This window comes from Centruroides sculpturatus, unplaced genomic scaffold (genome assembly GCF_000671375.1).
Source record: "Centruroides sculpturatus isolate CEXI.00-Female unplaced genomic scaffold, Cexi_2.0 scaffold1292, whole genome shotgun sequence".
In the NCBI taxonomy this organism is placed as follows: Eukaryota; Metazoa; Arthropoda; class Arachnida; order Scorpiones; family Buthidae; genus Centruroides; species Centruroides sculpturatus.
Window position 1 is genome coordinate 210731 of NW_019385426.1, and position 27769 is coordinate 238499.

Consider the following 27769-nt stretch of genomic DNA (forward strand, 5'->3'; position numbering starts at 1 on the left):
TTAAATAGTTTTATAGTAGTCTACAAAAAAAAGACTTAAAGACTAGTTACATTTAATGGTTTCATTATTAACTTATATACAATAAAGGAAAAAAATAAAGATATTTTTTTCTTTAGGATAGGGTTGAAACCGCATAAATTGTTGAAATTAAGACAATTAATGATATCTTTTTTTAATCCATTCTTTTTCACAGCTGAGTGAAAGTAATGTGAAAGGCTTTAGGTAGCATTGACCTTTCTTTACAGGCCGCTAGCCACACATAAAAATTTTTTTCTTTGCCGGTTGAATCCACTAAAAAATTAAGTTTTCTTAAATAATCCCAGATATAAAGAAGAGAAATTAACAATGTTACAAATTATACTAATCAACCTTTTGTGTTTTTCAGCATTATGTAAAGGACATTCTAGCAGATACTTACATCTTTATATGAATGATACAAAGAAGATTATTAACCAATTAAACTCCATCATGAGTTTATAATAATAAAGCATAATGTAGTTTGGGATGAAAAATCAACAGGTTTTGTACATAGTAACTAACTAATTGTAGCATATGTAAGACTTTATAGGAAATAATAGTTGTTTTCCAGCAATAGATGAATTTTTTTTCTGTTTTTACTTCTCCCTGAATTGATGATGTAACTGAATGAATTTAGCATTATTTTCAAGAGAAAGATTCTATTTCCAAAATTATTTTTCTTCTACAATTGTTAATGCATTTTTAACTTTCAATTTTTGTCTTTCTACTTACTTTTTACTAATAAATCAGCCAAATTTTAAATATTGTATTTTAAATTCTTTTAGGCTTGTCACCAGAGAACTTTTACACTGTTTTGAATGCTTATGCAGGGGCGTAGCATCTAAAGAAAGGTCGTCTCTGCGATGGAAGATTGTCGTTTCCGGTGATTGAACATGGCGAGAGTGAAGACATTTTAGTCTTTCTACTAACTTTCATTGTTACTTGTTCTAGTAAAAAGACGTCTCAAAATGTTACTATTATGGAAACAATTCTATTCGTGATAAACATTCAGTAGAGCATCTAACCCCAAAGCTTTCATATAAAGACAAATCTCGATTTAGTGCCACCATTTCTTTGTTTCTAGAATTGGCACTAAATTAGATTTTGCAATATCTTCATATACTAATATATAAATTACATGAAAACTACTACATAAAATGTGCAAAGTTGTTCACTCTTAACGATAGTAAAATGTTAATTTTACATGTAAATATGCATAAAATAATTTATTACATACATATAAAAATACGTAAAAATACTTTGTATATATTTATGCAAATTTATTATAAATTTATCTCACGAGTAAAGTTAAAAATTAAGGAGGAGTAAAATAAATTGAAATCATAAAATATATTATTTTTTCACGCCAGTTTATTTGTTAAAAGAGTTTTGCATAATCCGTTAAAACATATTATGTCGTCTCGATGTCTTTGTTTTCAATTTGATAAACATATCGTGTAACTAAATGACAATTTAATATTTATTGAACATATTAAAAAGCTAATATCCGAAAGACAACCTTGGCCTAGATCGAAGAAAGTGAGACGAAGGTAATGAAAAATCAAGGTTAAATATTTAATTTTTAAAAAATGATTATATTAAATATATAAAACCTACAAAATAAAGGTGTGTAATAAAAACTCTTAGTTTTTATTAGATAGAAAACGTGGTTGATAATGACCTTTAAAGTATTTTTCTATTAAGATAAATTGTAGATCGAAATCAAAAACTATTAAGCTCTTGAAAGAAGCTTTATAAAAATTAATCGCGAAGAATACACCCTATTTATTTTCTAATTACGCTAGTCAGCTATTTAGTACTGTTATAAAAATCCTGTTATTTACACTACACGCGATGACCTTATTGATCTTGAACTTGTCCTAACTCTCCTTCGAAACGTCGCTGTTTTGTGTGACCTTTCTTAAGCGACCTCACCCACAAAATAGTTTCTTTGTTACTTCTGCCGCAAAACGGCAAAGATAAAATGAATCTTATCTAAAGAAAAAAATGAAATTATTCTTAGAAATTTAGTCTGGATATCAAAATCAACCTATTATTTACATTTCATAGTTAGAAGGTCACAGGTAGCGAAAAAAAATAAATAAAATATAATAAATAAATGTATAATGTAGAGAGGCATGTCCTTGGGCTAGGACCCTCACCTTGACTTGTTCACTGATATATTATTCTGCTTCTCGCAACGAATTAGAGCAAGGGATGTGGGGTTACTCCTCCTCTTGGAATGTCAAACAGGTTCATCTTTGAAGTAAACCAGTGTCATCTTAATACTTGGTGGGAGAAATATAAATAGTGGTTGAAGGACAACTGGCTTTGATGAATATCCAGTAACTCTTGAGTACAGGCGAATGGAATTGGTAAGCTATACTAAAAATATTATAGTTTTAATTTAATCTATCTATTTTTTAAGAAAATTACACGTTGACTAGAATAAACAAAAATTTATTATTAAAATTTCTCTTTTAGCAATTGATCTTGCTTCTAGCAGTTACCTGCTATGCGATTCCTCACGCTGAATATAAAGCATCGAGTAGCGATGGTTCCTACAGTTTTAATTTCGAAACAGGAGAAGAGGGAGGTAAGCACAGCAGAAAAGAAACTCGGAGTGCTGAAGGTGTAGTTGTTGGAGAGTTTTCTTACGAAGATCCAAATGGTAATTTGAGGATGATTGAATATCGCGCCGATGGAAACGGATATGTGGCGAGAGGACACGTGGGACCAGAGGGAGCACCTAGAGCAGAACTACCTCTTTACGCTTTACCTGAATATAAAGCCGATCCTGCAACCGAAACAACAACAAAAAGCTCCGAAGAACAAAAACCATCAACCGAAGAACCTGTCACTGACAAACCCAATCCCGAAGAAGATAGTAAAGATAAACAGGCTGAAAATCCAGGTTTCTTTGTTCTCGGTTTGGGTGGAAAAAGGAGATTAGAAAAACCATCAGACACCGGAAAATTAGATATTCCAGCAGAAGAGAAATCAAGCTTTTCTTATTATAATCCTTATCTCCATTATTATCCATTATCTCAAGTACCTTATGTCACTGATGTCAAGGAATTAAGCAGACCGTTTTATCTGGCACCCGTTCATCATCACGTTCCCTATGTACCTTATATTCCCAATGTTCGTAATCCTATAATTCCTGCAAAATCTTACTTTCATTCTTACCAAATTCAACACTAATTATGACAAAATCGATCCACTGGACAGTTTTTTTTTTGCAAAAGGGACTTACAGGTCAGATTGCAAAATGAAGTTGTTTTTTTTTAAAAAAAAGAAAAATAAATATGGGAATAGTGGCATCAAAATAGAGGCAAGGACTCTTTGTATATTTTATTTTAATTAATATTATGTTTTATGTCCTTAAAAACATATGTAAATTTATAAAAGAAAAAAAAAACAAAAAAATATATTGCTTTTTATTTTTGTGTAAATTTTCTATGGGATGGATTTTCTTGGGCTTTGTATAAATATTTTTGCAATAAAACTTTTAAAAAAATCATTAATTATTTTTAATTACAATTAATATATTATAACACATATTTATACAATTTCATTTTAAATATTTAAAGTATTTTTTTCTTTTTTTTTTTGTCGACAGAATAAACTAAATTCAAATTTTAAATTGCGAGTATTTGACGATGGTTATAAGTGAAATTTAATTTGAAATTTTTAATAAGATTTCTTATAAAATATTTTATTTTAAAAGGATATAAAATCCTATATATATAACAACAACGCTGTGTACTTTTAAATTAGTCACTCGGTGATTTAACATAATGGTTTTAAGCCTATAAAAAAAAAAACATGTTGAAACTGTCTCAAGGTGAACAAGTAGCTGTTGATGAGGTTTGTTTTAATATCGGATTATTAATAATTTTTTTAAAATATTTTAAGTAAAATTAATTATTTATTTATAATATCTACCCAAAAAATTATATAAAATAGAGCAAAACAATTTTATAAAATAATATTGAATGTAAACAAGTAATTATGTATAGGCTACTTGTTATGTTAAAATATATATACTTGAAAATTATAGCGTAAAATAATTAACATATAAAATTCATTTTTTAATTTATAAAAATAGAAAAAAAAGTCTTTGAATTAATAATAAAGATATTTTTAAAGTTTCCATTTCTAATTTTATCAACAAAAGTCTTTTTGTAGAACAGTAAATTATTGCATAACTTGTTCCATACGAAAATAAACTTGGTGTGACATTAAGTCAGGCAAAACGAGTTTTCATGTTGGCGTATCCCTATTTTCCCTCTTATATTCGAAAACTGTCGTTTCGGCTATAAGTTAAACACGGTTTACGTATTCCTATGTCTTTTAATACATCCAAATATATCATTCGGTAAGTGAATTGTATAAAGGTTAACAGAATGGTTTTGTTTTAACTAATTGACTAACGATTTCAGTAATTTCTACATATAATTTATTTATTTGACTAATAATTTAGGCTAAAATGAAACAAAAATAATGTCTTTATGATTTTATAAGTTATATATATATTAAAATATTTTAATTGTTTTATTTAGTTAATAACAATTAACATGTTTTTAATTTCTTGTAGTTTGAATGCCACATATGTTTATCTATGTGCTTCTATACTTTATTTTACTGAGTTTTGGCGATTTAGAATATCAGAAAATAAAATTTTCACTTCAAAATATTGATGCTGATGGGGTAATAGCTGAAAAAAACAAATGGCAGATGGTTGTAGATAGAGAATAAAGAAGTAGATACGTGGAATAATAAGATATGAGGAGAACAGATAGAAACTGTACAGGTTCTAGAGCTTTCGAAGCCGTAGAAGTAACAGCTGACAAAGCAGCTGCCATCTTCTTATCTATGGATACATCTCCTCCCATTTGAAATTGCTTCTCATCTGATATGTAATGAATTTCTCTCGTGTAACCATTGGAATTTACATAACTGTATTTTCTTGTAAAGATAAATCATCTGAATTTCTAGTCTTTTCTCTAAACTAGTCTTTCTTTTGTTTTCATTAGGCAATTTGAAACTAAAACTTTTGTAAACTTGTTCAGCGAAGGAAACAACAAACAAACGAATAAAGATATTTATCTAAAAGGAAAGAAATGATAAATGATTGAAGTTTATCTAATCCCATGTTGTTTAAATTTGATATTCTGTATATACTACCATTATATTGCATGATAAGTTTGTAATAATTTAACAATATGGCATATTGTTAAGATTTAATATTATAAAAATTTATTTAATATATCTAAAAGATAGATTATTCCAAAAAAATATTTTTAGTTAGTTTCAGAATATAAATACTTTAAGAAATTTTGAAATACTAAAAGAAACAGGATATTTATGATTTAAAGATCTTCAAAGATTTGTAGGGAAGAACATGAAGATATTAAATCCATTAAGGCATAAATTGAGTCATATAAACAATCCTCCTTAAGAGAACATTCAAATCATTTCACTTCATTATTATTTGTCCTATTTTTGATAAAATAAAATATTTTCTTGACTTGATCACTTATTCAATCGATACTGGTTAATATTTGTTTTGTAATTGAATGAATAAATGCTTTAAAAAGTACAAAATAAATATTTATTCATAATTATATAAAATCTAAGTTTAAATACAAATATATATTCTTCAGTTATATATAATTCTTATTGATAAAATAAAATAAAATAAAATTAATTTAATGCTAAATTTATGCGACAGATGGCGAAATAAACATAAATAAGTTTTAAACTTATTTAAAAATAAAAAAAAGTATACATTTTATTAACGTAAATAATAGTTTATTTCTCTCAAAAAATTCAAAATAGTTAATTTTCCCAATTAATTATTTAAATAAACTATATACACTATAAGAATATTGAATATACAGGTAATTCAAGTTAATATTAAATTTTAGGTATTTATAATTATATATATATATATATCATTTTATTAAGTTTATTAAAGACCTTGAATACTAACTTTGACCTTGGTATAAGCCTGGAAGCATTTATTGTAACGGATCGAAGAGGATATTTATATCAAGGTGTTTACCTTGAAAAATCTAAAAAATTTTACTGATGTCGATTTAAATTCATGCGTTAGAATGCATTTTCCCCTCTATTAACTATTTTATTATTATTATTATTTTTTAATCTGTAGCTGATATAGACAATCCATTTTCGTCAGTACCAGGTTATTGGAACATGTCAACATGTCCATCTTTCAATTTTTGGTAAGTTTAATAAACATACACGAGAAAAAAAAAACTAAAATTACTTAATTATTAGTTTACTTTTCGCCAATTTTGGAGATTAAATCACGTTTTGACGTCACATTTTAATACGAATTCAAAATATAATTACAGTATCAATTTGCCTTTTTAAGTACTCGAAACCATATTTGATTTATTTTTAAACTTTAAATTAATAACTAGTTTTTAATTGACTATTGTTATTAAATATAATACACTGTAAAATATAATTTCTTTTATAGATTCTGTTGGTGTGTCTGTCCTTGGTTTGTTTGCTTTCTTCGGAATCGAATGACTTCATTATCATTGGAAAATATGCCAATCGAAACTGTAGGAAAAGAGTTTTTGGCTTTGCTTCTTCATAAAATATCGTTGAATGTTTTAAATTTTTAAATAAATAATTATTTTTATATTTTGTGAAAGTCTAATTGAATAAAAAATAAAAAGAATTCTAACACTTTAGAATTTAATGGAAAAAAAAACTCCAATAAACAGAAATATTAACTTTATTCGTTTATATTTAAACAAGAAAAATATTTAAAATTTAAATATGATACATTATAAGAATATATTTATCTTTAGCACTATTTAAAATCTATTAATTATTTTAAAATGTTTTAACTTCTATAAACAGCTTAATTAAAAATAAATACCCGAACAAAATTATTAACGTTCTCTTCGTATTTATTTATTTATTTTTTATGTCTCAGAAATACAGTTACCATTCGGTAATTAATGATTGATACTGTTAGAAAATATCTTATTTACCTCTTAAATAATGATAAATGGCATTTGTAGGTTTAACAAAATTTCTATAATATACTGGAACAGGTCTGTAAGCAAGAGGGCCTGCTATACCTGATACGTAACCGACGCCATTTTGTAGAGCCTGTCCGTTCCACAGATAAGCTCCAGGAGCAGCGATTCTAGCATACATATCTCTATTTAAATGAATATTGACTCCATTTGTAGTCACTGGCAGTACATGACCGTAAGCTAAATTATTTGCCACAGGCGAGTGAAGTCCCACGGGTGATGTCACAACTATAGGTGCTGGTGAATAATTTATGCCAGTAGATAAGGGAATTCTTCTTCTGATTTCTGTAGTATATGATTTTGCTGCTGATAGTGGTACAGCAGGTGCTACAACGGAAGAAAGTGGATGTGTATTAATATTCGTTGCATGAATTGCTCTAACTGGATGTATAGGAGCTGGAGATAATGCTGTATGATGAATAGATTTTGGTGCTGCAGCTATTGGAGCTATGGGCGCTTGTATATTAACTGCTGCATTGTGCTGTACTCCAGTCCCGTAAGAAAATGATTTTAATAACGGAGCTGGTGCAGTAATGTCAACAACGGGTGCTATTGATGGATCAGAAAATGCATGGATAGATTTTGGTGCAGCTCCAACTGATACAGGTACAGATGCTGGGGCATTATGCTGAATTTCCCCAGCATAAGAAAATGATTTCACTGCGGGAATTTCAGCAGCTGCATGAATTGTTGGGACTACAGGGGCTACAGCGGGAGCTGCAGCTAAAGATTGAATAGCATGTATAGATTTTGGTGCTACTGGTACAGAAACTGGATCAGTATGATGGATTTGACTACCATAACTAAATGCATTCAAATCCGAAAGTCCATAAGGTGCATGAATTGATGTTGGTACCCGAATATTTACGATAGGTGCTGCAGCAGGTGCAGTAGCAATTGGTGTGACAGCATGAATAGATTTTGGTGCAGCTCCCACAGCTACAGGTACAGAAACTGGAGCATCGTGTTGAATTTCAGTAGCATAAGAAAATGATTTTATTGTAGGAACCTCAACAGGTGCATGGATTGATGTTGGAACGCGAATGTCTACAACTGGTGCCACAGCTGGTGCAGTAGAAAAATGTCTAACGGCATGAATAGACTTTGGTGCTGCTGAAATACTTACAGGTCTCACTGCAACAACTGGAGCATCGTGCTGAATTTCAGTAGCATAAGAAAAGGATTTTACTACGGGTGTTTCAACGGGTGAAATTGGTGCGTGAATCGATTTTGGAACAGCAGTATCAATAAAAGGAACGGCAGCAGGTATAGCAGCGTGTGTATTTACAGCATGTATAGATTTTGGTGCAACCTCGACAGGAATTGGAGCATTGTGTTGTATTTGAGTAGCATGAGAAAACGATTTAACAATATGAGGATTAACTGGTGCTGCTGCAACTGGAACTGAGACAGGTGCGTTAGGAGCAACAACGGTATGAAAAGATTTCGGTGCATCAACAGCAAAGGTTGCGGGGTTTACAACTGCTGGTGAAATTACATCTTCAACGGTATGAATAGATTTCGGTGCGTGAATTAAAACAGGTGGTGCTGCTACAGGAACATTGTGCCGTACTTCGGCAGCAAAAGCATGCGATTCAATATTGGCAGGATGCACTTGCACTGGAGTAGATACATATCCAGGATATGTTCCAAACGATGTTGATAATAACGTTATAAATATCACCTAAAATAATTTTAAAAAATAACCATTAAATTGAGATAAAACAAATTTTAAAACATAATATAAATATTAATTTATTCAAACATCATTAAAAAATAAAATCATGAAAATACTTAAATACAATTAAATATCTTCATGAAAACTTATGCCGACATAATAAAACAAAGAAACGATTTCCTAAACTTTTGAAAGTCGACAAATTAATATTTGATAAGTAATATAAACAATAATAACTTACAAAGATCTTCATGACGGTAAATTAATCAGAGAAAGTTGTAAAAGCTATTACACCTCACTTCATTTCTTATTATATATATAACATGCCGCACTGGACAATGTTATTGGGCAGTTATCCTATCTGGGTCAAGAACATGAATGTCTTCCGGTTAGTGACAGTCACTTTCTTATCGACCTTTATATCTTCATTTAACTCATTTCATTATATTATTAATTTAGAAAAGAATACACATGATAATAATTAGTATCGAAATTATAATAACTTTAGGTTAATAAACTGCTTTTCATAAAAATAATATAGGCCTAAAACCCTATATTTTCTGCAGCAAAATTATTTAACATTTCCGTAATTTATATATTATTTAATTATAATAAAATGTTCTTTTCTTTCTTTTATATAGAGTAATTCATAACTGCTTATTAACAATGTTATAGAGGATTCAAATNAAAAAACGAAAGAAATTCTTATTCTAACAAAATTAATTAACAATTAAATAATTTCCAACAACATTACATTATCTGTTACACTTCTGTTTCTATTTTTAAATGTAAATAAACGTTCTTTTAGTGTTTCGCGTACTCCATTATATCTAGGATAGGAAAAATCCCTCGAAGGTTTTTCTTATTGCTAATAGGATTTTCACTACTTTAAATTCAGGTTTATACAATATTTTAATCATTTTTATTGATATATTCTTACATTTTAATGTTGTTTAGTTAATTATTTCATTACACGAGGTAAAAATCGCACTAAGATTTGCTTCTTGATTCGCCTTTGCATGGTGTTAGACAAACTCCTAGGAGTACGCGTATGTTATCTTCGGTTGGAAAACACTGCATAAAGTTAAAACAGGAACAAATATTTCTAAATACCGTACATATTTATTATAGAATTGATGTATTTATTTATAGGGCATGCATATAAGTCTTGTTAGATTTATATAAGCTGTAAAATCGTATGAAATCTCACTAGATTAATGTTATTCTACGTCCTTTAAATCTTCCATAATGTCTTTTCGAAAGAAATAAAAATGTTAAAGAAGATAATAAATTCATTACGTCACGAATTATGACAGAAAAAACAAACAAAAGAATCGTCATAATTAATTATTTTTATATTAAAACAATAATTAAGTGTTAAAATTAATAAAATAAACCAATAAAATATAATAAAAATAATAATTAATTTTTAAAAAATTTTAATAAAATTCTCTCTTTACTGCCATTAATAAATTTATTTTATTATTTTTTTTAAGATTGAAAATCTTTAAAATTTTTAAGAATTTTAATACATTCTTATTGCAATTTAAAAGTTATACTGAAGTTTTTATGAGGTATTTTTGCCTTTCTTCCATTATAAACCTTTCTTTATACTCAAGATTTTTTGCTTTTTCTTAAAATGTCATTAGAATACGAAATTTTCTTCTTTGAAATATACTTAAACACTAGTCTTTAGAGAGAAAACCGTTGATTTGATTCCTTTTTTCTGCCCATAACTTCATTGGAATTTATTTTTCTCTAACGTTATAATTGAAACTATTCATACCTTTCCACATTCAATCACTACTCCAATCTAACACTTTGGAGAAGATAATCAATAATTCTAATATCTAAATTATAATTTTGATTGAGAGTTTTTGTGTTTCCAGATATTTTGCAATTTCTTCAATGCAATACGCCTATAGGCTACACTTAATTGCATTGAAACTACTGTAGAATATAATTTATTTGAAATTAATATGCAAAAGATATATAAAATTATCATTTAAAATTGAATATGAAAAAAAAGGTACTTATAGCTTATTATCAATTATTAATTTTATCTTTAGACTTAATCTTGAGCCTATTTATTGAGTTAATTAAATTTATGTATAACATAAAAATTAAAAAAATAATAATAATACAATATACATTGTATTAATTGACTAGAAGCATATAGATTTTCATTGATTTTAATTAGCTTTTACACACAAAAATTGTTATATTTAATGTATTTATTCAATAAAAAATTCGAATTAATTGCTAAAAATAAATTATATTCGGTTTTAATATACGAATAAACGTTTATAAATAAAAATTTCGACAAATTCAATTAAACAGTTACTTAAATGTTTAATTTAAAGAATTAATACATATAAAATAATATTTAAATATATTTATATGAAAGTTTATTAAAGCTTAAAACCATACAACAGTGAATTCCCTTAGCATTACAAAAAGTTTTCCAATGCGTAATTAAAACGTCAACTAATTAATTCAGTTTTAACCAAGTTAAAAAACAAAAACAAGATGTATAATTATTATTCATCTTTCTTTTCTTGTTTCTCGTCATCAGTTTTCTTTCCAAGGGAAACCGGTGAATAAATTCGTGGTACTAAAGGTTGCACCATAATCGATGGAGGAATCAAAGGATGTACTGCATGCATAAAAGGTGCTGGTGGCAATAAATATTTAAAGGCTGAATGCTGCCATTCTGATTTAGCAACTCGAGCATAAGATGGTATTTTGACTTGCATCACGGGTAAAACACCCGCAGCACAAAATCCAATCATCAACATAAAAACAATCTAAATAATAAATAAAATAAATGGTTTAAATTATAAATTTTCCAACAATTTATGTAAAGATAAAGTCGCAGGAAACTTACCAACTTATTCATTTTGAATCTCTTATGGTATCGAGTAGAAACATCCTCTATTTATACAGATCTTCAGTAAAATACGTTGCAAAACTATCTTTTTTTTTAAAATTAAAAACGTCAGAATCAATTAATATATAAGAAAATATCTAGTTTCTATTATCAATAATTTTAAAAAAATATATATATGAGAAACAAAACTAGGTCAATCGAATGCATCTTTAAATGCATCGAATTATCAGGTTTGAAAACGAATTCTGCATTAAATTCGAGAAGAAAAAGAAACATTTTTTTTTTAATATAAAAATTATTTTATTTAAATTAAAATTATACTTAATTTAATTTTAGAAACATAATAACAGAGTAAACATTTTTTGAATTTAAAATGATTAAAAAAAACGAAAGAAATTCTTATTCTAACAAAATTAATTAACAATTAAATAATTTCCAACAACATTACATTATCTGTTACACTTCTGTTTCTATTTTTAAATGTAAATAAACGTTCTTTTAGTGTTTCGCGTACTCCATTATATCTAGGATAGGAAAAATCCCTCGAAGGTTTTTCTTATTGCTAATAGGATTTTCACTACTTTAAATTCAGGTTTATACAATATTTTAATCATTTTTATTGATATATTCTTACATTTTAATGTTGTTTAGTTAATTATTTCATTACACGAGGTAAAAATCGCACTAAGATTTGCTTCTTGATTCGCCTTTGCATGGTGTTAGACAAACTCCTAGGAGTACGCGTATGTTATCTTCGGTTGGAAAACACTGCATAAAGTTAAAACAGGAACAAATATTTCTAAATACCGTACATATTTATTATAGAATTGATGTATTTATTTATAGGGCATGCATATAAGTCTTGTTAGATTTATATAAGCTGTAAAATCGTATGAAATCTCACTAGATTAATGTTATTCTACGTCCTTTAAATCTTCCATAATGTCTTTTCGAAAGAAATAAAAATGTTAAAGAAGATAATAAATTCATTACGTCACGAATTATGACAGAAAAAACAAACAAAAGAATCGTCATAATTAATTATTTTTATATTAAAACAATAATTAAGTGTTAAAATTAATAAAATAAACCAATAAAATATAATAAAAATAATAATTAATTTTTAAAAAATTTTAATAAAATTCTCTCTTTACTGCCATCTGTCGTTTAAAAATGCCACCATAACTATTTTTTTACAATAATGGAAACACATAAAATAGAAGAAAACTCACGACAAAATATAAAATTTAATAGTAATTAAATCATTTAATTAAAAATAATTTTTATAATATTGCCGAGATATAAATATATTTTTAAAAATAAAATAAAATTAATAAAACGTTCTAACATGTGAATAATTGTAGGTGTGACACGAGAAATTATATATGGCGAAGATCATGCGGAAGTAAATAAAATCAGTTGTTTGTCACATCAAATGACAGATATGAAAATTGTGGTGGATCTTCCTCGANAACAAGAAAAACGATTCTGTCGTAAATTCAATGGAAATTCCTACGAGTCCTAAAATTCAATTACATAATACTTCAGGTGAAAAATCTGCAAGAATGGATTCAAAACTATCTTCAATCTCTATAAGGACATCTCCAAAATCACCAGTGAAACACGAAACGAAAAATTCTGCTGATATTGATTTCAATGATAAAGTAAAAATGTCATCCACACTTCAGTGGGACGAAGCAATAGATAAATTAGTTACTAATTATTCCAGAGGAAATTTACTTCATATTGAAATCGACTTGAGTCAATATACCACTGAAGAAATAACTGTGGACATAGTAAACGAACATTTAATGGTACAGTACGTTATCATACATTCAAGATTTTAAGATTTCATTAGAAATAACTTAATTTTTATTACAGGTAAATGCAAAAGTAAGTAAAGAACTTGATGAAAGAACTATTATAAAGCAATTTCGGTATAGTTTACGTCTTCCAAAAGGAACAGAATCCAAACATATATCACGTTATGTAACCTTAGGAGGTATTCTTATTATCAAAGGAGTTCTTCCAAATGCTTACGAAAATTAGAATACATTTTTATATTCAATTTAATATAATTAATTGTTGTAACGTTTCAATACCTTAATATTTTATTATTATTATTATTTTCGCCAAATCCTTAAGTTATTATACAGATGTTTTATAAAACATTAAATAAAATCATTTATTTTTATTGTAAATTTACCATATTTGAAGATGATATACCAAAAATTATTATTTTAACAACTTCCTGTATTTATTTTATGCAGTAAAATTATATTTAAATGCTATTGTCTTTCAAAGTAATCTCAATTTTAACGTTTTAATATGAAAAAACAGTAGGTTATTTCTTCGTAGAAACAGTAAGTGTAGAAAATTAGTTTTTCTGTAATTCACGAGATGGCAGCAGATTTTCTATAGAAATATTTAAATATATTTATATGAAAGTTTATTAAAGCTTAAAACCATACAACAGTGAATTCCCTTAGCATTACAAAAAGTTTTCCAATGCGTAATTAAAACGTCAACTAATTAATTCAGTTTTAACCAAGTTAAAAAACAAAAACAAGATGTATAATTATTATTCATCTTTCTTTTCTTGTTTCTCGTCATCAGTTTTCTTTCCAAGGGAAACCGGTGAATAAATTCGTGGTACTAAAGGTTGCACCATAATCGATGGAGGAATCAAAGGATGTACTGCATGCATAAAAGGTGCTGGTGGCAATAAATATTTAAAGGCTGAATGCTGCCATTCTGATTTAGCAACTCGAGCATAAGATGGTATTTTGACTTGCATCACGGGTAAAACACCCGCAGCACAAAATCCAATCATCAACATAAAAACAATCTAAATAATAAATAAAATAAATGGTTTAAATTATAAATTTTCCAACAATTTATGTAAAGATAAAGTCGCAGGAAACTTACCAACTTATTCATTTTGAATCTCTTATGGTATCGAGTAGAAACATCCTCTATTTATACAGATCTTCAGTAAAATACGTTGCAAAACTATCTTTTTTTTTAAAATTAAAAACGTCAGAATCAATTAATATATAAGAAAATATCTAGTTTCTATTATCAATAATTTTAAAAAAATATATATATGAGAAACAAAACTAGGTCAATCGAATGCATCTTTAAATGCATCGAATTATCAGGTTTGAAAACGAATTCTGCATTAAATTCGAGAAGAAAAAGAAACATTTTTTTTTTAATATAAAAATTATTTTATTTAAATTAAAATTATACTTAATTTAATTTTAGAAACATAATAACAGAGTAAACATTTTTTGAATTTAAAATGATTAAAAAAAACGAAAGAAATTCTTATTCTAACAAAATTAATTAACAATTAAATAATTTCCAACAACATTACATTATCTGTTACACTTCTGTTTCTATTTTTAAATGTAAATAAACGTTCTTTTAGTGTTTCGCGTACTCCATTATATCTAGGATAGGAAAAATCCCTCGAAGGTTTTTCTTATTGCTAATAGGATTTTCACTACTTTAAATTCAGGTTTATACAATATTTTAATCATTTTTATTGATATATTCTTACATTTTAATGTTGTTTAGTTAATTATTTCATTACACGAGGTAAAAATCGCACTAAGATTTGCTTCTTGATTCGCCTTTGCATGGTGTTAGACAAACTCCTAGGAGTACGCGTATGTTATCTTCGGTTGGAAAACACTGCATAAAGTTAAAACAGGAACAAATATTTCTAAATACCGTACATATTTATTATAGAATTGATGTATTTATTTATAGGGCATGCATATAAGTCTTGTTAGATTTATATAAGCTGTAAAATCGTATGAAATCTCACTAGATTAATGTTATTCTACGTCCTTTAAATCTTCCATAATGTCTTTTCGAAAGAAATAAAAATGTTAAAGAAGATAATAAATTCATTACGTCACGAATTATGACAGAAAAAACAAACAAAAGAATCGTCATAATTAATTATTTTTATATTAAAACAATAATTAAGTGTTAAAATTAATAAAATAAACCAATAAAATATAATAAAAATAATAATTAATTTTTAAAAAATTTTAATAAAATTCTCTCTTTACTGCCATCTGTCGTTTAAAAATGCCACCATAACTATTTTTTTACAATAATGGAAACACATAAAATAGAAGAAAACTCACGACAAAATATAAAATTTAATAGTAATTAAATCATTTAATTAAAAATAATTTTTATAATATTGCCGAGATATAAATATATTTTTAAAAATAAAATAAAATTAATAAAACGTTCTAACATGTGAATAATTGTAGGTGTGACACGAGAAATTATATATGGCGAAGATCATGCGGAAGTAAATAAAATCAGTTGTTTGTCACATCAAATGACAGATATGAAAATTGTGGTGGATCTTCCTCGACATCTCCACCCTTTGTACTTGACCCACATTGTTTTAAGTCCTTGAATGTGAAACTGAACCAGGTAACAAATAATATGCTTGATGACCATTCGTAGGATACTGACCACCTATAAAAACGTCTTCTCCTTACTAAAATTTACTCAGATTAATAAAGAAATTTGTTGTCAATATGTACAAACTCGTAAGTACCTTGTATTAATAATATAGTTTTATATAAATATACTTTGAAAGAATTTTAAAAATATATTTTTATGTCTTCATAAATTAAAATTTAAAGATTTTTTTTTTAATATTATTCCTTACTAATTATCTTTCAATTTGATAATTTATATGTGGATAAACAGTAAAAATTTTATATTAATTATAATATTTGGAATGTTTTATTTACGTATATATTTTACTTTCATTCTAAAATTATCTTTACAACAATTTAAAAGAAAACAGACATAAATTTATGAACAAATATAATATTTTAGAATATATTTTTATAAAGAATAAAATGATATTTGTTATTCCTTTAGGTTGTGTTTAGCTTGTTGGTTGTAGCCTGTACTGCAGCCGTTATTATTCCATCGTTGCATTACATCCCATCGAGTGCAAGAGTGACCAACATAGAATGGAAAGATAAACCAGTTAAATTCATTGTCCCTTCGGTTCCTTTAAGTCTTCATCAACCATTTGCTTGGCCACCATACTACTATCCATTCGTCAATCCATTTACTGTGCTGAAAGAAATCGAGAAACCAGAAAAGAAGGATGCAGAAAAGAAAGAAGAAGAGAAAAAGGAATAACGATCCAATAAAACTCCGATTACAATTATATCAATATGATGTCAAGTTTATAAATTTCAAAATTGTATACCGTAAATTAATATATAAATAAATAAAATTTGATTTTTTTCATTCGAATTTGGTTTTATAAATCATTATTATTATTATTATTATTATTATTACGCTAAACGCCATTTTTTTTATCAATTTATGCCGAAATTAATATCCCGAAGTAGGTTTATTTATAAGTTCATAAATATTTAATATATAGAATTAATTCTAAATTAAAAAATAGCAGTTAAATCTATAAAATTAATCAGAGGAATAGAATGATGCATTTGGGTGGAGTCGATATTTTGACAATAAGTGATGACATTAATATAAATTAGTTTATCAGCTTTGTTTAAAATATGAATCATCGATAGGTGTGCCAATTTTTATACTTTCAGCCTTGAGCAAAATATCAATCATTCTTCAAATAATTAGAAAATATTATAAAGTAAAATGTAATTTTCTTAAATTCGATTAGAGTTATTATTAAAAATAACAATTTAAAATTGTATTAGAATCAATCGGAGAGATAAGGTAGCATTCTGTTAAACCTCTGAAAAAAGTTCATTGCTCGGAGATGTCCGTTATTTACAGGTTATTTTTTTAATACATTTTAGTGACTACAGTTTGAAGGTTGGACTGTATTATGCAAATTGATGTATGTAAAACGTGTAAAAAATTATTCCGAATTTTTTAAGTCTCAATAGATGGGTGGTGTTAACGAATGCTAAACTTCTTTTTGGGGGGTTAATTCATCAAAATATTTACGAAATTCTAAAGAATTTGACGCCTGACAATTCAGATTTAGATAAAATAAGAATCAATTTAAATAAATTTATAAGAAAACGTTAAATTCTATTAAAATGTAGATTAGAAAATAACATTAAAAAGTTCAAAAGGTTAGACCACCTTTAAAATGTGGTTTGTCACATTAATAACAACAAATTTCTGTTTGATAATTATTAAAAGATATTCATTTCACATTATCTCTTGATTATTTACCAAAAAATATATAGAATAATTATTTTTAAGCTGTTCTGTTGGCAATTTAATAATAATAATAATATCAAAGCAATTTGCAAGTTATTTTTTTTCCATTTAGATTTTCCTTAGACTTTGAAATTTATAATTAAGATTTATATACGAACTGAAAATCAAAATGGCAACTGGAAAACGAATGCCTCAATGAAAACGATTGAGTTAATTTAATATATAAAAAGAAATTAATCATAAAGGATGAGTAATTTAGAGAAGATACGATGCGAAGGACAATTAGATTTGCCAGAAACCTGTTAAAAAGTAGCACCTGATTACAAGAGCTGACATGTCCAACAAGCTTCTGTTGGACACGTCATATAAAATGAAACTATAACAAATTTTTTATAAATATTTCTGCTAGTGTTAAGAAGTTATAAAATATGTGTATGTGAACATATCAAATTTTACAATTAATATAGGAATAATTTCCTATATAAATATGTAAATTACCTTAAAAAGACAGTTTATTTTTAATTAAACTACAGCTAAGTATAATTCGTCTTTAAAATTCATAAGCTAACTTTCAAGGGTCTTGATGATAGCATATGATAAAAAATTCGACGAGTTGCTTAACTTTTCCGGCAACATTTCGTGGCGCCATCTGTTATCATATTTTATTTTATTTTTTAAAAACTATTATAAAATGGTAAAAACCTTAATTTTGAGGGTGGGGTAGGTTTTATAAAAAGTTATAAATGCTAATAACGAGTAAAATCATCATTAAGTCCCAATGGAGAGACACACGACCCCACTATCTCCCCACCTCCTCGACTTTTAATCACCAAATTTTAATAGCATCAATTTCCCTAATACATTTATCTCCCTACAGAATTTCAGAAATTTTTGGCAAAAATTTCCGGGGTTATTAAGCTTCAAACAGGATGAAAAAAATCGCCCCACACAGTGGGGGAAATGTATAAGTCTGATTTAAAAACAATGATATAAAAATTAATTAAATAAGTAATAATTATTTTAAAATACTTACTCTAGGATAGAATTAAAAGATTATTATTTTAAAATGTATCTATTCTTGACCGTATATTCAATATGCTATTCATATAGTTGCTTTATATATTCTGTTATATATTTTATAGGTTTATCGGGGCAGTTCTTTGCTGCCCTCTAGATATTATCTGTATTAATTATTAAATAAATAATGTATATATATATATATACATGAGTAGGGATAAAACTGTTTTCTTAAAATTCCCTACTCTTGTAATCCATTGTACTCAATCACACTGAAAAGTTTATATTACTTAACTATAAACTTCATTATGATTAAGCTTTTATACAAACAGTAGAAAATAAACCGAAAATTATTTATAATAAAGGTTTTTTTTCGTATATCAAATATTATTAAACGTTGCAAATTAAAATAATATTGATACATCTAGTCAGAATTTCCTTTTTTGGCCTTGCTAATCAAGGCCAATCAGTATAATTCTTCCCTCCTACAACTTTCACTAACCTACTCAATTTAACCAATTATCTAACAAATAAATGTATTTTCACTTTTAAAAAAATATTAGTAAATATATACATATATAATTTTTGCAAAATTCGAATAAAGAAAATGTGCATTTCGAAACAATGTGGTCATCACAAAAATTGATCTTGACCTACATAAACGAATGAAAGTAAATCAACTTTCAAGGGCACTGTCTCATTTATAAAATTTTACCTTCGGGCTAATATTTTTTAACAAGTTATATAAGGCTGGGAACAAAGATTTATGTGTATTAAGTCTCCAGGCTTTTGGGAGTCGAGTTCAAAATGAAAGCTCTGGTGAGTAATTAAGATCTATAATACCTATCATTTCATTTCATATGCTTAATGATAATTTTCGTAATTATAGATTTTCCTTGCACTTTTGGCCGCTTGTTCTGCCACTTTTCTCTACCCGTACTATCATTACACTTATGGTCTACCAGCAAGTTACGTTTCTAAGTACGAGGTGAAATATCCTTATTACGGATACGCCGTTCCTTCTACATATCTGACTTATCCACATTACTATCGTCGTTATTATTATCCAGGATACGTCTATCTGACCGAAAAGAAACCCGAAAAACAAGATAAAGACAAATCTGATTAAGGATACTTTTTCTTCAATGTACCTATTGTACTTTTAAATTTACATTTTATATTCTTACTTATGGGATCCCTGTAATGTACTTTTATGCCTTTTAATACTGGATTTATCAGTTTTTAAATAAATTTTTATAATTAAAAGTTACAATTGATCTTATTTTGAAGTGTTCTAATGCACTCTGAAAGTAGATTTCGCGTTTAAACAGAAATGTTTTGCAAGGAAAACTGATGTAAAGTATAGAATAAGTCTGTATTATTTTTTCGTATTATCTTTCTTTTATGTATTTGTACGGCTCTAAATTTAAAAAGTAGGAAAAATATATAAAGAAAATAAGAATTATATTGTAAAATTCAATTTCAAATTCGTTCCTGTTATCAAATACCACTGAAAAACTAGAAGTTGATCCCAGATTGGCATATGAGCCATAGGCTGATCACGTGGATTTTCCGGATTTTTTTTTTACCTAAATATGACCAATTTTCTATAGAAAGTCTTTCCGGGTGGCACCCCTCTTTGGAAGATCGCTCACGTGTTGCGTTGATTTATCCAATCGAGCCAAATATTGTTTGATTTTAAATGAATAGACTTTTATTCAATTAATGCAAAAAAGTTTTAAATGTAACCCAGTTAATTTATTTCTGAGCCACTCTATATACATGTATTTATGTGTGTGTGTATGTGCTAATGAAGATTTTTAAATGTCTTTCAATATGATAATCTAAATGAAAACAAATTTATTTCTATTTTATTAATACTTAATTATCTTTGCATTATGTAGCTTTTTAAACTAGTTTTTTCATAAAATAATTAGATATAGATTCAATAATAGTCGAGAATTTATTAAATTTTTCTACAGATGATGGATGCATTTTAACCTCAAATATAAAATATATTAAATAATTGAATTTCTTAGTTTAATCAATGTCAATTATATAAAAATCGTTACCTTCAAATTATTACATAAATTACGTGTAAGACTATGTACTAAACAAAGCAAGATGATAATTTATTCGTTTTTGAACGATTTAACCTTGATTTCTTAATCATTATTTACCTTTATTTTCGTTTATTTCTCTTTTAATTTCTTATTTCTCGGTTATATTATAAATATAATACAATATTAAAAGCTTAATATTATAAATATATTTAATAATTAATGTACAAATTATAAAAAATACAATACATTTTCACTGAAATAAATTTATGTTAATATAAGTATTATAGTAAAAATTGTATAACTCCAATTTAATGCAATATTAAATATAATTTAAAAATTTTATTGAATAAGAAGATGGTATAAAATATTAAATAATTTTTCCTCTTCTCTATTGGCAAAATATAAAAGGAATATCGTGATGCTCAAGGACAACAACGAAACCTTGATAGGTTTTGTATGCTGAATGATAATACAGAGGGTGGAGTCAATCATTTTTTCACGGTTAAAAAATAACCTTCGAATATATTAGTTACAGGTACTATTGCCATTTCTGTATTTATATCAATTTGATTTTTCTATAATTAAAAATTGCTGTTTGAAATATTTCTGTTCTATCCCATTTCCTTATAAATTATGTCTCTAACAAGCTGAGACTCGTGTGAATTTTTGCGATTATTACTCAGTTTATAGGATATTAATTCTGTTATAATTAATTATACGCAAATAATTATTATTGTGTTGATTAATACAGTGAAATTTCCAACAATAATCACCTCTAAACGGCAGCCATTTTCTCAACAAGTGTCTTTAATGTATATAAAATAGCCTCTAAACAACTTCCATTTTTTATGTTTCCGTCAATGGTAATTTTAAATTTGGTTGAATTATAAGTCAGGTAAAATTTAAATAAATAAACATAAATTATTTAAGTAATTATTACAAAAATATGATTTGAGAAAAACGTGTTAATGAGACGTAAGTGCAGCATTTTTTAATAAAAATACGCAAGACAAGTTTGATTGAGCGAGGGGAAAAAAAAGATTTTATTGAGAAAATAGAATAGAACAAAAGCGCTTTTATTCTTTAAGAAATTATCAAATTCATTTATTCTTTCTTGTCATCTTTCTTCTCTTCTTTCTTTCCTACCAGGAAAGGATGAACGAGAGCACCATGATGAAGAAGAGCGCCATGATGAAGAGCAAGAGGATGATGGTATCCGTAAATGCCTGGTACTCCGACGTATTTCAAGGAGGGCACATGATGTGTAGTTACTCCGTAATTGTAAAAGAGTTGAGCGGAGCTCACAGCTACTAAGAGTAAAAGGATGGCCTGAAAACACACAAAAAAAATATATACAATCATTTATAGTGCAACAATAAATAAGCAACGACAATAAAAATATAATACAAACGCTTACAACTTGCTTCATTTTCGTGTTCCGGTTATTGTAACAGCAATGACACCTATGGCTGTCTCTTCACTCTATTTATAGTAGAGGAACAAAGATTGCATAATCCTACTCATCTTCTTGACCTCTTTAAAACACGTTTAGAATTCGTGTATAGGAAATCAAATGATGATCAAGGTCATAATAGATAATTCAAGAAAGACAAAAAGTATTTATCCAATTTTTATGATGAATGATCAAATTAAAGCTGATAAGGAATCAGGTTTTCTTTTCCTCATTCATCATTGAAGTTGATTATTCGATAATATAGAATTAAATAGAGTTTGAAAAGTAAAAATAATTTAAATTAAATTCTGATGCTTTATAAAATATTCGATTTTCTTAAAGCTCTAATGTAATTTCCACAGCAGTAATTTCAGGCAGAAGTCTTAAAACACGCAAAGCCAATGTTAATCTGTGTGTAAACTGTATAATAAAGTTTTACCATTCTGCAATAGAAACTGAATTGTAAATTCATCAGTAAGCGGTATCGAAATAAAATATTAATTATTAACAAACAAACATTTTATCTCGAAGTAATATTAATTTATATATGTTCGATTGATATTTAAAATAATTATCGGGTTATTTGTATTTATGATATACGTAATTTTTTTTTCTGTTGAATTTTATTATTTCAAAATTCTCAATTTTGTATATAAATCAATACATATTTTTTTTACAAATTTATCCATTAAAATATCTTCATATTTATTATTAATTTAGAATTCGTAAATGGATATTAATACGTGCGGCTAAATATCCAGATGGCACAAAGCGCTGATTGGTCAGCTGAATGACGTCAACCCACTGAAATATAGATTATATTTTGTGGTCGTCGGAACGAATCATGACGAAATAGATTATTTTTTTTTTTAGTTGTCGTAATATGGAGTGAGTATAAAGTGAAAATACAGTTGATTATTTTTGTGAACATTTAACTTCATACTTGATCTTTATGCACCTCTGAACCAAATCATACACAATAGATCATTTTAATTGTGCGATTAGTGTTTTAAATTTACGTGCACAGATAATAAATAACATAAAATTTATACTTTGTTACAGCTATTATTCATAAAAAGTTCGAGAAAGGATGAAATTTATAATTAAGATAAGTCAGAATATTCTTTGAATTTATCACATGCATTTAATATAGTTAGATGAAACAATAAAATTAACTAAGTTTTGCATACCTCTGAAAGAGAAATTTTAACAAATTATAAAGTTTAAATGTAAAAGTTATTGAACAATTTTGAATAAAGAATATTCTCCATAGATTACTCTTATCAGAATTTTTTTTTTAATGTTTTAGTTAGAATTGGCAGTTCTTTCTGTCAATAGACATTTTGTGCTTTTGAATATCAGTTCAAAATCTGTGTGTTAAGAAACAATACTTCTCAAATTTACAGAAATTTCATATATCCAGTTTCATCATGGATATATGTATAAATATGTTTAATCAAATTTGTATGACCATTTTTCAAATTAAAAGTATAGAATTCTTGTATAAATTATTTAACAATCAATAAAACTGTAAGTATTTAAATTCCTTTGATTATAATAGTTATATATGTTTTAAATAAGAATTTCCATACATTTCATCGTGGAAATTGTTTATCAATATGTGTCAGGAAAAAGTAATGTTACATTTGTACTGTAATGTTTTCATAGTAAACTATTTTTTTAATCCTTTTTATTTTTTGTTAAAATAATATTACCATACTAATGAATAACTATTTCTAGATGCCTTGTATGTGCTGTATACCTGGTTGCATAGAAAAATATATATCCAGTGTCTATATTTAAGTTTTCACAGGATTTGATTTGAAAAGCAAACCAATGGATTAGAGAATTTGTAGAAAAAATAACTTATTATTTAAAATGTTTTAACAATTATGCATTAAAAAGTATGAATTATGTTTAGGTGAAAATATATATTAAATTGTTAACTAATCTGCATTTTTACTTAGCATATTCTGTTGTAATATATATATAAAACATTAAATACAAGTTTCTGTAAGGTTAAAAATACTGTATTGTCTAATAAAGAATGTTAAAAAAAACTTAATTTGCAATTTACATTTGTTGTTTTTGATTATTTTATTATTATAGTAAATGTACAAAAAAGCTTACAAAAATACAAAACAGATAAAAGAAGTTACTTCTTTTATCTGTTTCTTAGTAGGTTAGGCTAATGAAAATAAATTAAGCCAAAGAGATGATAAAAAGTAATTTAGTCTGCAAAAAATTACTTTGTATTATATTTTATCTGTTTCTTGATGTTTAAAAATGTCTCAGCATTAAAATCTTTGATATCACGTAATTTTATGTTAAAATTATTGCAAAATTTTCAATTAATGTCAATACACACAAGAGCTAGTGAAATTATAAATAAGTGCCTTCTATTAAGTTTTAGATGAAATGTCTATAACTATTATATAATGCCTGCACGCGCTCAGAACAATAGCAATACAAAGTTTAGGCTGATCGATCAACATTTCCGATTTTAGTAGGTTGACGTCATTCAGCTGACTAATCAGCGCGTTGTGCCATCTGAATATTTAGTCGCACGTGATATTAATAGAGTCTCCGCCCTGCCATCTGTAGTTTAAATTTAAAACTAAAAATAATATTTAGGAGACGTTTTATTACACGAGGAATATATATATTACAAATATGATAACTAAACTATCCCTGAAATAAATGTATCTGCATTTAGTTTAATGACTATTACAGGAATGGCAAACCTTGTCCACATGCCAAAGTAACTTTAAACAAAATTTGGAGTTCAAAATGTTTTTAAAGAAATGAAATTATTATATTTTAGTAAGAATAAATTTAAATAAAAGAGAAGCCAAAATATAAAACCAGAATTAAAAGTTGAAATTAAATCGTAATTTATGTGATATTCACTTGATCAGAATGACTGTTGACACTGATTTTAGAATAAGTCATATTGAATAGTTCAAATATTACAATTATTTTAACATNTGCTTTATATATTCTGTTATATATTTTATAGGTTTATCGGGGCAGTTCTTTGCTGCCCTCTAGATATTATCTGTATTAATTATTAAATAAATAATGTATATATATATATATACATGAGTAGGGATAAAACTGTTTTCTTAAAATTCCCTACTCTTGTAATCCATTGTACTCAATCACACTGAAAAGTTTATATTACTTAACTATAAACTTCATTATGATTAAGCTTTTATACAAACAGTAGAAAATAAACCGAAAATTATTTATAATAAAGGTTTTTTTTCGTATATCAAATATTATTAAACGTTGCAAATTAAAATAATATTGATACATCTAGTCAGAATTTCCTTTTTTGGCCTTGCTAATCAAGGCCAATCAGTATAATTCTTCCCTCCTACAACTTTCACTAACCTACTCAATTTAACCAATTATCTAACAAATAAATGTATTTTCACTTTTAAAAAAATATTAGTAAATATATACATATATAATTTTTGCAAAATTCGAATAAAGAAAATGTGCATTTCGAAACAATGTGGTCATCACAAAAATTGATCTTGACCTACATAAACGAATGAAAGTAAATCAACTTTCAAGGGCACTGTCTCATTTATAAAATTTTACCTTCGGGCTAATATTTTTTAACAAGTTATATAAGGCTGGGAACAAAGATTTATGTGTATTAAGTCTCCAGGCTTTTGGGAGTCGAGTTCAAAATGAAAGCTCTGGTGAGTAATTAAGATCTATAATACCTATCATTTCATTTCATATGCTTAATGATAATTTTCGTAATTATAGATTTTCCTTGCACTTTTGGCCGCTTGTTCTGCCACTTTTCTCTACCCGTACTATCATTACACTTATGGTCTACCAGCAAGTTACGTTTCTAAGTACGAGGTGAAATATCCTTATTACGGATACGCCGTTCCTTCTACATATCTGACTTATCCACATTACTATCGTCGTTATTATTATCCAGGATACGTCTATCTGACCGAAAAGAAACCCGAAAAACAAGATAAAGACAAATCTGATTAAGGATACTTTTTCTTCAATGTACCTATTGTACTTTTAAATTTACATTTTATATTCTTACTTATGGGATCCCTGTAATGTACTTTTATGCCTTTTAATACTGGATTTATCAGTTTTTAAATAAATTTTTATAATTAAAAGTTACAATTGATCTTATTTTGAAGTGTTCTAATGCACTCTGAAAGTAGATTTCGCGTTTAAACAGAAATGTTTTGCAAGGAAAACTGATGTAAAGTATAGAATAAGTCTGTATTATTTTTTCGTATTATCTTTCTTTTATGTATTTGTACGGCTCTAAATTTAAAAAGTAGGAAAAATATATAAAGAAAATAAGAATTATATTGTAAAATTCAATTTCAAATTCGTTCCTGTTATCAAATACCACTGAAAAACTAGAAGTTGATCCCAGATTGGCATATGAGCCATAGGCTGATCACGTGGATTTTCCGGATTTTTTTTTTACCTAAATATGACCAATTTTCTATAGAAAGTCTTTCCGGGTGGCACCCCTCTTTGGAAGATCGCTCACGTGTTGCGTTGATTTATCCAATCGAGCCAAATATTGTTTGATTTTAAATGAATAGACTTTTATTCAATTAATGCAAAAAAGTTTTAAATGTAACCCAGTTAATTTATTTCTGAGCCACTCTATATACATGTATTTATGTGTGTGTGTATGTGCTAATGAGGATTTTTAAATGTCTTTCAATATGATAATCTAAATGAAAACAAATTTATTTCTATTTTATTAATACTTAATTATCTTTGCATTATGTAGCTTTTTAAACTAGTTTTTTCATAAAATAATTAGATATAGATTCAATAATAGTCGAGAATTTATTAAATTTTTCTACAGATGATGGATGCATTTTAACCTCAAATATAAAATATATTAAATAATTGAATTTCTTAGTTTAATCAATGTCAATTATATAAAAATCGTTACCTTCAAATNTAGCAGCTGTAAACTTTTTCACTTGTCTTGTAAAAGACAAGTGAAAAAGTTTCAAATAAATTATATTTCTCGGCAAGAATAAGGTGTTAGTTATATGTATAGTGATTTGCTGAGTACTTTATGATATTATTGTCTTTTACAAGTTTTATTTTGTATACTTGTGTACTACAGTATTTTACTGTTTTATTGTATCCTTTCAATCTATCAATATTTAACAGATTTGTACTTAATTAGAAAATGGAGATTATAAATCATTTACAAAAAGTGTTAAGCTCTTATTGATAGTAGAGTATTTAAATATAAAATATCAATTATCTCATCTTTTTAATTACATGATACATCTTAAAATAGATATGAAAGTAATTTGTCAAATCTGT

General features: G+C 26.7%; 4 protein-coding genes and 1 long non-coding RNA gene across 5 annotated transcripts; 4 read left to right on the forward strand and 1 right to left on the reverse strand.

The window, feature by feature from the left end:
• Nucleotides 1–2127: 2127 nt before the first annotated feature.
• Nucleotides 2128–3491, forward strand: LOC111638873. The gene is made up of 2 exons (XM_023384648.1): nt 2128–2393; nt 2503–3491. The coding sequence occupies exons 1-2, from the start codon at nt 2385–2387 to the stop codon at nt 3220–3222; spliced, it is 729 nt and encodes a 242-aa protein (XP_023240416.1). The 5' UTR covers nt 2128–2384; the 3' UTR covers nt 3223–3491.
• A 772-nt stretch (nt 3492–4263) lies between these two features.
• Nucleotides 4264–6662, forward strand: LOC111638874. The gene is made up of 3 exons (XR_002758966.1): nt 4264–4399; nt 6197–6269; nt 6530–6662. It is a non-coding gene; the product is annotated as an uncharacterized LOC111638874 (long non-coding RNA).
• A 265-nt stretch (nt 6663–6927) lies between these two features.
• On the reverse strand, nt 6928–9050 carry LOC111638870 (calphotin-like). The gene is made up of 2 exons (XM_023384645.1): nt 9023–9050; nt 6928–8787 (listed from the first exon to the last, which is right to left on the reverse strand). Exons 1-2 carry the CDS (start codon nt 9032–9034, stop codon nt 7048–7050), a joined length of 1752 nt encoding a protein of 583 aa, XP_023240413.1. The 5' UTR covers nt 9035–9050; the 3' UTR covers nt 6928–7047.
• A 4100-nt stretch (nt 9051–13150) lies between these two features.
• LOC111638882 lies at nt 13151–13720 on the forward strand. The gene is made up of 2 exons (XM_023384654.1): nt 13151–13485; nt 13553–13720. Exons 1-2 carry the CDS (start codon nt 13174–13176, stop codon nt 13718–13720), a joined length of 480 nt encoding a protein of 159 aa, XP_023240422.1. The 5' UTR covers nt 13151–13173.
• Nucleotides 13721–16006: 2286 nt separating this feature from the next.
• LOC111638884 lies at nt 16007–16932 on the forward strand. The gene is made up of 2 exons (XM_023384656.1): nt 16007–16254; nt 16595–16932. Exons 1-2 carry the CDS (start codon nt 16243–16245, stop codon nt 16862–16864), a joined length of 282 nt encoding a protein of 93 aa, XP_023240424.1. The 5' UTR covers nt 16007–16242; the 3' UTR covers nt 16865–16932.
• The last annotated feature ends 10837 nt before the right edge of the window (nt 16933–27769 follow it).

Excerpts from the sequence above, each read along its gene's own strand:
- LOC111638882 (XM_023384654.1), top strand. The coding sequence starts at position 13,174 with ATGGAAATTCCTACGAGTCCTAAAATTCAATTACATAATACTTCAGGT. Across the intron at positions 13,486-13,552 it reads TAGTAAACGAACATTTAATG|GTAAATGCAAAAGTAAGTAA; the intron begins GTACAGTACGTT and ends TTTTTATTACAG.